The 13,487-nt window shown below is 38.6% G+C and overlaps 1 protein-coding gene across 1 annotated transcript; it reads left to right on the top strand.

The window, feature by feature from the left end:
- The first annotated feature begins 3,071 nt into the window (after positions 1 to 3,071).
- vtg3 (vitellogenin 3, phosvitinless) lies at positions 3,072 to 13,287 on the top strand. Its single transcript, XM_086263404.1, has 28 exons — positions 3,072 to 3,209; positions 3,648 to 3,668; positions 3,778 to 3,929; positions 5,030 to 5,281; positions 5,361 to 5,522; positions 5,619 to 5,767; positions 5,852 to 6,002; positions 6,122 to 6,279; positions 7,180 to 7,345; positions 7,434 to 7,559; positions 7,851 to 8,069; positions 8,359 to 8,576; positions 8,677 to 8,771; positions 8,874 to 8,998; positions 9,076 to 9,177; positions 9,270 to 9,389; positions 9,485 to 9,674; positions 9,774 to 9,861; positions 9,977 to 10,162; positions 10,415 to 10,505; positions 10,600 to 10,768; positions 10,951 to 11,060; positions 11,152 to 11,226; positions 11,447 to 11,647; positions 12,164 to 12,309; positions 12,464 to 12,602; positions 12,706 to 12,798; positions 12,994 to 13,287. The coding sequence occupies exons 1-27, from the start codon at positions 3,104 to 3,106 to the stop codon at positions 12,790 to 12,792; spliced, it is 3,804 nt and encodes a 1,267-aa protein (XP_086119530.1). The 5' UTR covers positions 3,072 to 3,103; the 3' UTR covers positions 12,793 to 12,798; positions 12,994 to 13,287.
- Positions 13,288 to 13,487: the final 200 nt, after the last annotated feature.

Below are 13,487 nucleotides of genomic sequence, written 5' to 3'. Positions count from 1 at the left end.
AAGTCCAACATGAATGGCTGTGTGTCCTGTCCATGCGCCACAGTAACAATTGGATAGGCCAATGGCCCCATCTAGTGGAGATTATCAGGCACACTCGTTCTTCCATAAACTCAGAGTATTTTTGCATTATTTATCTGCATGTTAAGAAAAAAAAATGTTGTAATGAATTAATATGTGTTATCTCCTCAGCACACAGCATTCCTTAACTATCTGTCTCCTAGGCTGTGGGATCTTTTAATGAGGTTAAGAAACGTCAGCCTGGGGTCTAGCAATTAAACACATTTACCAAAAATTTCATTATTGTCTTCATGCTAGTACATTTGCATATGTCATGACTCTACTAATAAACTGAACCTCAAACTTTTGAGTGAAACAAACGAAAGTGCTCTATTTTATAGAGCCAGGAAACGCTCTCATGCTGCTCGTTCATTTCAGAAGTGGGGAGGGAACACTGTATATTGCGTTAATTATTAATGTATAGGACACATTTATTGATTGGAGGGTGCTAGCAAGATATATCCTACAATACCTATATTACTGAACAAACAAGAAAGCAGTGTGTGTCTACTACAGCCACCCAACAGTCCTCAGACTATCTGAGAAACTGTATGTCATTATTAAAAAGAGCATGTGGTAATCTCTGGGGCTGCATAATAAAGCACAGGTGAAAGTGAAAAAAAAACAGCAGTTCCTTAATTAAAGGAAGTATAGTAGGGCGAGTTTTTTCATCTTTATTTATTTATTTATTTAATGAAATAATAAATAACCATCTAAATGGTAAAGGTGCTCTCACTGGTGACACAGTAGGCACTGCCCTGGGAAACGTATAAGTACACATCAGGTTTGTGTTTATTTGTTTCACACATGGTTCAACAGAATTTCGTTTCCGACACGCAAACATCATTCCCATTAATACAGCACTGCACCCATGAATGGAAAGGAGCAGGAGGAAGAATCAATTCTTATTGACACCTGCCCCCTATCTGAATACCAAATAGTGGGCACCTACAACCCAAAGAGCACTCTAACATTTATCGACATTTAACAATGCAAAACAAAACAACAAAAGAGTAAAATCAACAGTGTACAAAACCACAAGATGGCAAAGAAGAATTGTTCCTTCCACAATTAGCCCAAATTACTTTTGTGTTCTTCATATTGAAGATATTGAATTCATATTGAAACACATTTTAAAACGGTGCATAACTCTTGAGATTATCATGGAGAGAGCTCCATATTCTTATGCCTACAACTGTTGGACACATTTGCCAAACTGATGCTTACAATAATAATAATCCTTCTACTGTCCCCACTTCCTGAACACAATACAAATCAACTTTGTAACTTAAGAGGTAATGTATTATTATTTTTTGCCTTGAACATCATTAATAATGTCTGTGAGGACACTAAATCTTCTAACTTCAACAATTTCGATTTTATAAACAGATTATTTGTATATTTAACATTATGAATCATTCGTAACATGCTGTAGAAAATGGGAGCAAGCAAATCTTATATCTGTTAGTGTTCCTCACGTTAGCTCTGCAGATCCGTTAAAGCTTATGGGAATAAGGAAACACAGCAAAGAGACCTGAGAAGTCCCTCAAACGCTGCACTGCAGCAAGTGTTGTGGCCTGTGTCGAAACCCCTGAAGGTTTAAAGCTAATAAAGTTTGGAGCCAGACGTCTGTGACTGACAGGTAGATACTAATATATCAGTCTGCTAGGCGTGTCTGTGTTAGTGCTCTTTTGATCATTTTAATAGAGAAAATAATATAAAATTACAGCTTTTTATTTGTTTAATTGTAGCATATACAAAAAGTCTTTGGTCCAGTATCTATTTCTGTTTTATTTGCAGGTATATGTGCATCTGTCCAACGTGCTAGACTCTTGACAAGCCTGCCAGTTGCAGCTGATAACTGAGCACGTAGCTCTCTTTCTAAATATATTTACTCGTCTGGCTCAAAAAAAACAAAAAATCCCCAGGGTGATGTCACGGTGGCCATATCCCGTTTATGAAGTTTGTGACCTTAACTAGAACTTTCATTATTTTTCTTATTTTTAAATGCACCTATTTAGTCTTAAATGCTGAAACAGTAGGATATTTTAAATCTGTCAGAAGACATATGGAATAAAATTTTTTCTGTGATTTTGGTACAATGTTGCCATTTTTTTTATTTCATTTGAATCTATGATTGTAATTGCAGTTGAATCTAAAACCATAACTGGCTGCCACTCAAGTGTGTTAACAAACATTATTTAAAACACGTTTGCAAGCTTCAAGACAAAAATATGATATTCCATATCACCCTAGAGGTGAAATAAAGACTGGGTGTGATTGCACAAGACAGACGTGCATTGTGAAATGTGAGCACGACCCTCACAGTTCAAACTTCACATACGAACAGGGATGTTTGTTAACCCGTTTAGGCCAAGGCAGAATCTTTAAATCTGTAATGAAGAGCAGCATGTGTGTGTGTGTGTGTGTTTGGTGTATTATGAACATATTTGAAAACCAAGCGTTTCACTGATGTCTAAGAAGTAAAAGCACAAACCCGGGCAGCAAACTGCTTTCTCCCTTTACTTGAGACACGAATCTCACTGCATATTTCGTTTTTGACTGAGCAGCGGAGCTTTGAAAAATGTGTTTATTTCTTCTTCTGAATGATGAAACATTTACATTTTCACAATGTTTATCTGTGATATAAAACATATAAATAGGCTTTGAATATATAAATTATTCTTAAGCCAACTCAACTATTTTTTTAATGAAGGTAACCCACATTCACAACTGTTGTAAAATATTCAAAAGGATAACATTGATTTATATATAATGCTTTTCTACAGACACACTGATTTTGGGCACTGGGGTATCTCGTAAAAAGACACTTTGACACTTTGACCAGAGAAGCCGGGGATCAAACCAGTGACCTTCCCATTAACGGACGACCTGCTCTGCCCCTTAAATTATCTTTGACATATCATTTGTGTCGCTCTGACAGCGCCACGGGTTAGCACGGCCTCACTTCAGAGAGGGTGTGTTTATTTTATTATGTTCTTTGGCCTTATCACACGTCTGATGTGCTCTGAAGGATCAATGAGTAATGACAGCTCATGCATATAAACGGACAGCTCTGAAACCTGATCTCCACTCCTCTCTCACCATGCGGGGTCTTGTCTTCTTCTTCTGTTGCCTTGTGGCTCTGGCCAGTAAGTATCATTCACTCAGTTCTACTTGTAGGAGGATAGCACCCCCAAACTTAATAATCTTCTAACTTCTCTTGAGAAGTTTGGGTAAGAACATCCAAAAAGTCCCTTGTGAGTGTCTTTTATAGAATTGTTGTACTGTTATTGTCAGGATTCAGGTTTATTCAAGCAAATACTTAATACCTGGATAAGATTAGAACAGAATAGAATACCAATTGATTTAGTTGTCTCTGCTAACGATACTGGACTATTCTTCTGGAGTTTTCAGATTAAGTGTTTATTAGATGCCATGTGTGTCTTTTAACATCTTAGAAAAACACTGTTGTTACTCTAACAAGGTGCCTGATTGTAGCATTATGTTGTGTAGCATTGACGTAGACTCATAGTGTACCTTGCAGTGTGTTATAATGCTTACACTATGTTTGACTTTCTTGCTTTTAGCTTGCCAAGCTGCTCGTTATGGTGAGTCTTTTTCTTTAATCTTAATCATAAATCCATCATATAATAATAATATTCTCTTCCAAATGCTTTAAGTTAGATGGTATTTAACTTTAATAAAAACACCTTTCAGATCTCACCCTGAATCACAGGAAAACCTACGAGTACAAATATGAAGGAGAAGTGAAATTTGGATCCGGCAAACCCAACCGAGCCGAGTCTGGCGTGAGGATACAGTGCAACATCAAGATCTCTGGTGAATCTCCACAAGTATTCATTCTTCAGGTGAGAGTCCCAGCAGACAGTAATATAAATCCACACACTGGTTACTTAAAGTTATAAATGATGCGCATTTCATCTTTAGTAGGCTTGATTACTGTAACAGCATCTTTACAGGTCTACCTAAAAAATCAGTCAGACAACTACAGCTCATTCAGAACTCTGCTGCTCGAGTCCTCACTAAGACCAAAACAGTGGACCACATCAGTCCAGCTCTGAGGTCCTTACACTGGCTGCCTGTCCGTCAGAGGATAGACTTTAAAGTTCTGATGCTGGCCTATAAAGCTCTGAATGGTTTAGGACCAAACTACATCAGTGACCTCCTGACCCAGTATGAACCTTCCAGATCCCTCAGGTCATCTGGATCCGGTCTTTTATCAGTTCCCAGAGTCAGAACCAGACACGGAGAAGCTGCATTCAGCTTTTATGCTCCTTATATCTGGAACAAACTCCCAGAAAGCCTCAGATCAGCTGAAACACTCAGTTTATTTAAATCCAGGTTGAAGACTCACCTGTTCTCAGCTGCATTTGAATAAAGCACCAAATCCAAAAATTTCAAAACTTACATTTTAACTACTGATTTTATCTACTGTTCCTTTTTTTCATTTTAAATCATGCTTTTGATTTCTTTTTGTTTTTTAATGTCTCTGTAAAGCACTTTGAATCACCTTGCCGTTGAATTGTGCTATATAAATAAACTTGCCTTGCATACACAGCAACACAATGTTGGCCAGTTAATTTGAAACTTTATTTATAAATCCACCGAATAAACATTATGTAATCATCACTATAGATTCTTCAGAGGTCAAATGAGTAGACACTACTGAGGCTTCAACACCCTGACAAAATGATTTCTTTAAGACATTAAAGCAGGTTCTACTCTAATTTCAATGTTTGCACACCTACAGCTGTGCGACGCTGGCTATGTTCCAGCATCTTTCTGTCTTCTGCTTTACAATGTTATAACTACAAAACTGTGAACTTGTAAGCTAATGATACTACATACAAATGACAATGTCTGCACACTTTTGTAGGGTCACACGTTATTCGATGTGTTTTGTTGCTCAAATCTGAAAAATATTTCTTTTTTCTGTTCGGGCTTCAAGGTTTCAGACGTGACCTTCGCAGAGCTCAATGGCATCACAGGGAAAAGTGATTTCAGTCAATGCCCCAAGCTCAGTCAGCGTATTGCTGCCCAGCTCGCCAAACCTTTCAAGTTTGAGCACATCAACGGCCATGTTCGGCAAATCCAAGCAGCTCCTGACGTCACTGAGACCACTATTAACATTGTGAGAGGGATGCTGAGTTTCTTCCATGCAACTGTCAAGACCTCACCAACTGTCTATGAGCTGGAGGAGGTAAGTCATCAGTTTCTGATTTTTTTAGTCTACCTCATTAGTAAGAATGTCAATAACACAAGTTTTATTTTGCATATAGGTTGGAATACATGGAATGTGTCCGAACAACTACGCTACTGAAATTAACAAGCAAACAAACAACATGAACGTCACTCAGGTTGTGGATATCGACCACTGCAGAATTAAAGCAGCAATGGAAAACGGAATGGCCTTTGCTGTCCTCGACAAAGAGACCAAACAGGTTTGTTTGTCTCGTCGTAAATGCAGCTGATTGTGCGATTTTAAATTAAATCCAGCAAAATCATCTCCGTTTCTGTTTGCATATGCTCCAATCTAGAGAGGAGAATCTATGATTTCTACTGTGCAATACCTTTACACCATCCAACCAACAGAAGAGGGCGGCATGGTCAAAAGTGCTTATGCCCTCGAGCAACAGCACTTTAGTCCCTTCAATGTGAAGGGCGGTAGTTTCAGAATGGAAGCAAAGTAAGACAAGAAGGCATCTGCATGTTATACCTGCTAATTAACTTTAGCTGCTGCATAACAAATAAGAAAAACCTTCTCCTGCAGGAAGGAAATGGTACTGATTCGTGTGAGTGAGGGAGGCAAACCTGCCAACGTCGGGCAATTGCAAAACAGGGGCGACATCGTGCACAAATTAGTGAACTCCAACGCTAATATCCCTCTTGTGATGCAGGACCTCGCAGAACCAAAAGCTAAGGTAGGGATCAACTGGTGTAGCAAAATTTCCACCAGAATACAACAAAAAGAGTGAAATTCTTCATAGTTAAACAGCTAAAATCAGGAATAACTGATGAAAATCTCTGCCCCTGTTTGCAGGCTATTAGAATGATCAAACAGTTGGCTGAGGATCATAAAAATCAGATTAAGAAGGAAACAACTGAGGACACCTTAAAGGTGTATCAGCTTTTGCGAATGCTTCAGGACAGGGATTTGGATGAGATGTGGGTGGAACTGGCAAGAAACAATGAACACAGGTGAGTGTTTGTGAGGTGATTACAAAAAGTAATAATGTAGCAATTTATTTTTTTTTGCTTTTTTTGTCCAAAATTCATGGATAACAATAATGTCTGATAAAGAGCTTGCACATACTTAAAATATATATTCTTGGAAATACCAAAAGTGGACAGCTGAGACATAAACCCTCTGTCGGGTGGTGGTCAGACACATTTGTTATGCACTGAATGCACTGTGTAATACAATTGTGATTCAACAAAATACTACTTAGTTATACTACTGCTACTACTTTAGTTATTAGTTTTTTAATACCTATTTAATTGGAGTTTGGAATTTAATGGAAATTCATCTGCATTGACAGACATATGTGTAAAAGTTGCTACGTTTTCATGCTTCAAGGCACTAATACTCGTTGAGTATGCTCATTTGAATGAATGCGGTTGATGGTGTTGTAAATACAGCCTCTAACACGGGATTTACGACAAACTTTATGAGTAAAGCTGCAATAAAAGTATCATTATTAAGTTATTAGTTAACTTTTTGTGAATATCTTTGTACCCAGTGAGAACATGTTTTTTTAAAGCTCAAAGTGAGACTCTTTTACGGATAACCTTTAAAAAAGCTTTTCATTATGAAGAAGAACATTTTTCGAGGCTACCTCTGAAGCCTGATGCTGATCCACTTCAGCTGATTATCCTTCGACTCAGTTCAGGAGGGATTCAGTGCAGCGCATTAACAATGAGGAATAGTTTAATATTATGCGAGGCATAAATGTAACAACTTAATTAAAACCTTATAAATATCTTTTGTAACATTTTGGTATACACCTTCCCTTCATCTGTGTATTTGAAGGATAATCTTTATCTGAAGTATTTGTGTATGTATATTAGCTCTCTTCTCTCTTCTTTTTCACTTATTAGACGCTTTTTCTTGGACATGGTTGCCGAGATCAACGACGACAGAGTCCTCAAATTCCTGCACAAGAGATTTATTTCAAAAGACGTGTCTGCAAATGAAGCTGTGCAAACCCTTCTGATAGCTATGAATCATCTCCAGCCCAGAGCTGAGCTGGTTGAGAAGGCTAAAGTGAGTTAGCAAAGCTGGATGGTGATCACGTAACAAACAAAAAACAACAACAAAACGATCACCTAAATGACATGTCGATCTTTCGCAGGAAATAATGAACATGGAATTCATCAAATCCAATCCTCATTTGTGGACTGCTGCCATGTTTTCTTTTGGCTCTCTGGTGTACAAATACTGCGCATATCATTCACCATGTCCACAAGCTGCTGTTCAGGTATTCACACATCAACAGGTGTATGCTATGTAATGAGAAATTATCTGTGCAATGGAGTGTTAAGGTTTTGAGATAACTATTTAAGTAATATTTCAAATTTAACTAGAAAAAATCATTTTGAGCTTAAATATTGAAATAATACTACTTCAAGTACTGTTTTCCCCCAAATTAACCATTATAATTAGAAAAGATCTGAGATTACAGTCGAGATCATCCATGTGTAAAATGATAAAGCAAGTCAACAAGCATTTTTGAAAAAAATGTTAAACATGTATTTGTTGTTTTAACTAGCCACTGCTCAACCTTGCCAATGAGGGCCTGAGAAACCACAATGAAACTAAGATGTTCATCGCTCTGAGAGCTCTGGGCAATGCAGGTCATCCAGGCAGCATTAAAACCATCACCAACTTCCTCCCTGGAGTCGCTGCCAACCCCGTAGACGTGTCGTGCCGTGTGCAGAGCGCTGCTATGCAGGCTTTGAGACTGACAGCTCGCAGAGATCCCTACAGTGTAAGAACATTACATGACATGCAGTTGTTGTTGTTGTTGTTTTTAATATATGCAGATAACTTGCGTTTAAAATGTCACATTTTTTAGGTCAAGTGAAGTATTTCATTCTCTTAACTTAGACCGGTAAAATCAAGTGGAAAGCGTCTTCAGTTGTCTTTCAGGGCTCACTGAAACTGAAAAGAAACTGTGCCAGAACATAATAGTTTTTGTCCTAACAGTAGCTGGCAAATGTGTGAGCTTTGACCATGGTTTCCCCAACAGCTGATTATTATATTGCTTATGTTTTCAGGTCCAAGAGATTGCCCTGAAAGTGTTCCTGCAAAAGAACTGTGCCCCTGAGACAAACATGATGGCAATCATGGTCATGTTTAACACAAAGCCATCAGCGGCTCTTGTCTCCACACTGACTGCACATCTAGAGAGAGAAAAAGACATCCATCTCGCTAGCTTTGCATACTCTTACTTGGAAAATATAGCTAGATCCAAGACTCCAGACAATCACAAACTGTGAGTATAACAATAAAAAAAGGGGCTGTATCTTTATCGGTGTTGCTTTTGCTGGTATATTTTACATGATATCTAATTGTTTTTGTGTTTTCTGCTAAAGTTCAATTTACTGCAGTCTGGCTATGAAAAGCCTCGCTGCCAAATTTGGACGTCTTAGCTACAACAGCAGATCATTCCGAATGGACATGTTTGATGGTGGGTTCAAGTTCACCAATAATTAGACCACTTTTGAGGACTTTAAGTAAATACATTTACACTCACATATGAAAATGACCATTTTTGCTTTTCCAAATGCAGATGATTTACTGATGGGGACATCTGCTTCATTTAATATGTTGGGAGGTCCAACAAGCGTCTTGCCCACTGAGATCATATCACAACAAAAGTATTTTGCCATCGGTAGAATCATGAAGCTAATGGAGGTACAGAGTCATATAATATCCTTCAAATAACGTTTCCCAAACACAAACTGTAATCCTGTTATTTCTTTTGATTCCAGTTTGGTATCCGTTCCGAAACACTCAAGCAGCTGATTGGCCCCAGCATTCCTGGATTTAAAGGCGATTTTAGCTTCAGCGACTTTCAGGCCATTTACAATGTCGTGAGTATTACATCAAAGACGTCAAGGGAAAAATATCAGCTGTACTATGACGCCAATTGATGTGGGTGTCCACTGTGTCGTGTCATTTTCAGCTTAAAAACTGGGAATCGCTGCCAAATGATAAACCGATCATTTCTGCCTATTCACGCTTGTCTGGACAAGAGTTTTTCTTTGTAAACATCCAGAAGGATCTCCTTGAGTACATCAAAGCGGTGAGAATAAATTGGCAGAGACATTGCTGATCTATTAAAGACACATGATGCCTTGATACCTCTTACAAGATGCTGTCCTGTGATTTTGCATGTAGGCTGTTAGTCCTTCTGCACCTAAAGGAACCCCTGTGTGGGCTGCCATTGAGCAATTGCAAAAAGGACTTTCATGGCATTGGACGAAGCCTTTGTTGAATATTGAGGCTCGTTTGTTGCAAGCTACCACCCTGGGTTTGCCAGTGGAGATTGCCAAATATTATCAAACAGTCACCGGGATCACCATTAACGGTGAGGAATAAAACCTTATAACAAATGGCAATCACATTTGTTTATTATTGAAAAATGTACTTGGGCTAAACATTTGTGCTTCTTTATGTGTGTCTATAGCTAAAGCTGCAATAAATCCACCACAAGCTCAGCATCTCGGAGACCTGATCAATGCAGATATTTCGCTGGAATCTGAGGGTGTCGTGGGGTAATTTAAATAGATAGATACCCAGTGTATTTGGCAACTATCATCAGTATATGCGACCAAACAATTTTTTTTGGAGGTGCAAACACTAACTCTATCATTACACTTTTTATTGTAGATTCACAAAAGATTTCTGGATTTTCCACGGGATCAACACAGAGCTTTTCCAGTGCGGTTCAGAGATGAAGAGCAAAGCTCCCGTTGAGCTGCCAATGAAGCTTTCTGCCAAGATCAATGTTGGAAAAAGAGTTTTGGAACTTGACATGCCCGCTTGTAAAAATGAGTTTGAACTCATTTCATTCAGGTATGTCAAGATCATGATTATGTCCCTCTACAGCTCTAAATACATTTACTAGATCAATTACCAACCACTCTCATTTTTTCTTTACTTTAGTCACTGGAGTGTGATTCCTTTTACTTTATATAAACTGGTCACTCCACTCCAGCTCACACTGGAACTCACAGGAGCTAAAACACAAGAATGAGTGCTTTTCATTCATTCAGATTCATCAAGAAGCTAAATGTACTAAATAAATCCGACATTTCCATTTTACAGCTCCAATCTGTATGCAGTCTCAAGGAACATTGGAGATCCAGAATCCCCTAAAAGGACACCAATGATACCTGATGAATTTAACTCCCAACAGGTACAGCCAACACCTTTGGAAGATTACTGTTACACGTTCATTTATTGAAAACTGGCAACAACTTCTTCTTGATTATTGTTTTTCCTTCAAACAGCAGCCAACACCAAACAACTGGTGGCGAAAGGCAAATATGTGTGCCAAGAGCAGCATGTATGGAGTGGGTGTCTGTGTGGACTATGACATCAGGAGACAGTATTTTAACAACGAATACCCCCTCTACTCTATAATGGGATTCACCCATGCGGCCATCAGAGTAGTCCCAGGTATACACAGCAAGTTCAGTGCACCATATGCACAGATGACCTTTATGTCGTGCTTCTTCACTCACATGAGACACATGAGACTACTACTTTTAAATGTCTTTTTCACACATATAACCAACAAGAAGGCCTGTGTTAGGTTATAAAGGTATCCTGTGCTCATGTAACCTGATGCACTTTTTTAGCTGAGGCGACCAAACCTGTGGAGAAAATCCACTTGGAGGTTCAATGCAAACCCGCCAGTCATCCATTGACCATCCGCCATCTGTATGAGACTATGAGGAGGATTGCACAGGTATTTGAAGACTTCTGTAACGTTACATGTGCATCACCTCTTCCTGTCTTTTATCATTTAAAATTTTCCTGTTCCCATGTTGTGTTTACAGGAACGATCCCAGGAGCAATCAAATTCCGCATCAAATGAACGGGAAACCCGTAACAGCCAAGAAATCATGATGGATGTACGTTAAATAGGCAAAATACAGAGTACTCTGCATTTTAATCTGACATGCACTAAAAATAATATAATATACGTGACATATATGTATATGTTGACTTTGCAAAAAACACTTCCCTCAGCTTTATTTCATCCATCTACAATAATTCACACTCACTTTGGTATTACTATAAATTTAAGACATAACATGATTAATATAAAGTAAGTACTGTCTCATATCTTAGGCCACAGCACCTCAGCCTGTGGTCAGCATCAAAGCCATTGCCATGAGTGGTAACCAGAACCTTGAGGGTTTCGATATGACCCTGTACAACCCATCTGAAGGAGACACTCTGAAGGCCCAAATGATCATGTCCCATATCGGAGACGCCGCCAACTGGAAGATGTGTGTCGACGCTTCTGCACAGTCTCCTGCTAATGTTAAGGTAGAAAACCTATGAAAGCAAGACTTTCTTAGTGATTTATGTTTAATTTGATGTGTAAACTGCCAGGACTTCATTTAATGGCATGGCATCAGCAGTTAATGTGTCCTGGTCACAATCATTGTCTCAGTAACTAAGGTTTGGCATGTTTTTTATTCATGTCCACGGCCTCCTTAAATCACTGGGGAAAATATTCCTTAGCAACATTTAAAAAAAAAGGCTGGTGTCATTATGTTCCCATATTTCTGCTCTCTAGACAATAAAAAAGAGTAGTTAATAAGCAATGGCATGCTACTTGGAAAAGTTTTAAAGAGTAATATTACAACAGTTTGGCATTAAAAAGTAGCAGACCTTTAAGCTGCTGAACATATAAAAATCTTGGAGTAGATAATGATGTCCTTATTTTTTAATAACATACTTTTCCTTCTTTTTAAATGTGTCATATTTTTTAAAAGAAAGCGCTAAAGCCATGTGTTTGTTTGTGGAGTGGTGCTTCAACGTTGACTGTGTTTGTTCTAGGCAATGATTAGTTGGGGAGCTCAATGTAAGCCCTACAAAATATCGGTGATGGCTGCTGCTGCACAGTCCCCTGCTCCCAGGCAGACACTTGAAGCCAAAGTAGAGTGGGCCAATGTGCCAGAAGAGATGGTGAATTACTGCTCCAGGTGAGTTTCTATAAAATGTCCAACTTCTACCAAGAAATAAAAGCTGTGACAAGTTAAATGATTATCATGAGGAGAGAAGATTTGACATTCTTATCACCTTCTCAACCAACTTCCTTGAAATGTTTTTTGTGTTAATGGATTTTATCCACTCCAGAATGGAAAGATACATCCCAGGCATGGCTTTGCTTTACGGCTTCAACCAGACATCTGAGAGCAATGCCAACCAGGAGGTTTCTGCATCAATTGTATGTGCCTCATCCGACAGCATTGATGTGACCATCAAACTTCCAAAGGTTTGACAGGAAATATTGACTACATACGATTATATATATATAAACCTTCATACACTGTAGCTAATCATTCACTGATGTGTCCTTTCTTCTGTTTCGTTAAAAGTATACAGTCTTTCGTCAGGCTGTTCCACTTCCATTTTCATCTACCAGTTTCTGTATGGAAAACACAGAAAGAAACGAACAAGCCTAAAAATGTGTAAGCAAACGAAACATGTCTGATTAGGAAAACTGAGGGTTCACTGTAATCGGCTGAGTCTTTTTATGTTAATCCTTGTGTGTTAGCATTGGTCTCTGTGTTTGTGTGTGTGGCAGTTGATTAATTTTTGTGAAAAGAACAAATGAGGAGCTGTGCCACTTTTGCTTACTGTCTAAAATCTGTTTTCTGTTGCAGAAGGACATCAGAGCACAGATGGGAGCCAGATGCCTCGTCTCACAGTGATAACAGCGCGACCAAAAGCTCACCACAGTGATGAAACTGAGGAGCATGAAAAATGTATCAGCAATCTGTTAGATGTCACCAGTTTGGAAATAACCTGTAAAGGTCCTGATTTATTAATTTGAATGCATGTTATTATTTGAACACCATCAACTGAACTGTGTGAATTCGTACCTACGAGTACGCTCACTGTGCTTGAGTTACACTTTGTTTTTTCTGATTCTGCTACAATAAATGTTTATGCATCCAGCAATGTGTCGAATCTTTTTTCTATTTCTATTCTATTTGTACATTTAAGTGGCTAAACTGTAGTTACACAGTAGCTGGAGCTCCTCTGTCTCTTGATTAAATGTAATTAGCAATATAACCGAATATCTCACACATGCCATCGCAGTAACGGAGGCATAATCCACGCTTATTGAGGCGGCTTTCGGCTAAGTAAGAGTGCA

This window comes from Aulonocara sp. 'chitande type north' Nkhata Bay, linkage group LG15, assembly GCF_057382095.1.
Source record: "Aulonocara sp. 'chitande type north' Nkhata Bay isolate Kocher_YH1m ecotype deep benthic linkage group LG15, A_spYH_male_GT1.1, whole genome shotgun sequence".
Lineage (NCBI taxonomy): Eukaryota > Metazoa > Chordata > Actinopteri > Cichliformes > Cichlidae > Aulonocara > Aulonocara sp. 'chitande type north' Nkhata Bay.
This window is presented reverse-complemented; position numbering and strand designations above follow the sequence as displayed.

Bases quoted from the DNA above. Each gene is read 5' to 3' on its own strand.
- vtg3 (XM_086263404.1), top strand. From the start codon at position 3,104: ATGACAGCTCATGCATATAAACGGACAGCTCTGAAACCTGATCTCCAC. The intron at 9,178-9,269 runs GTGAGTATTACA...TGTCATTTTCAG, and splicing joins TTCAGGCCATTTACAATGTC to CTTAAAAACTGGGAATCGCT. The intron at 12,310-12,463 runs GTGAGTTTCTAT...TATCCACTCCAG, and splicing joins ATGGTGAATTACTGCTCCAG to AATGGAAAGATACATCCCAG.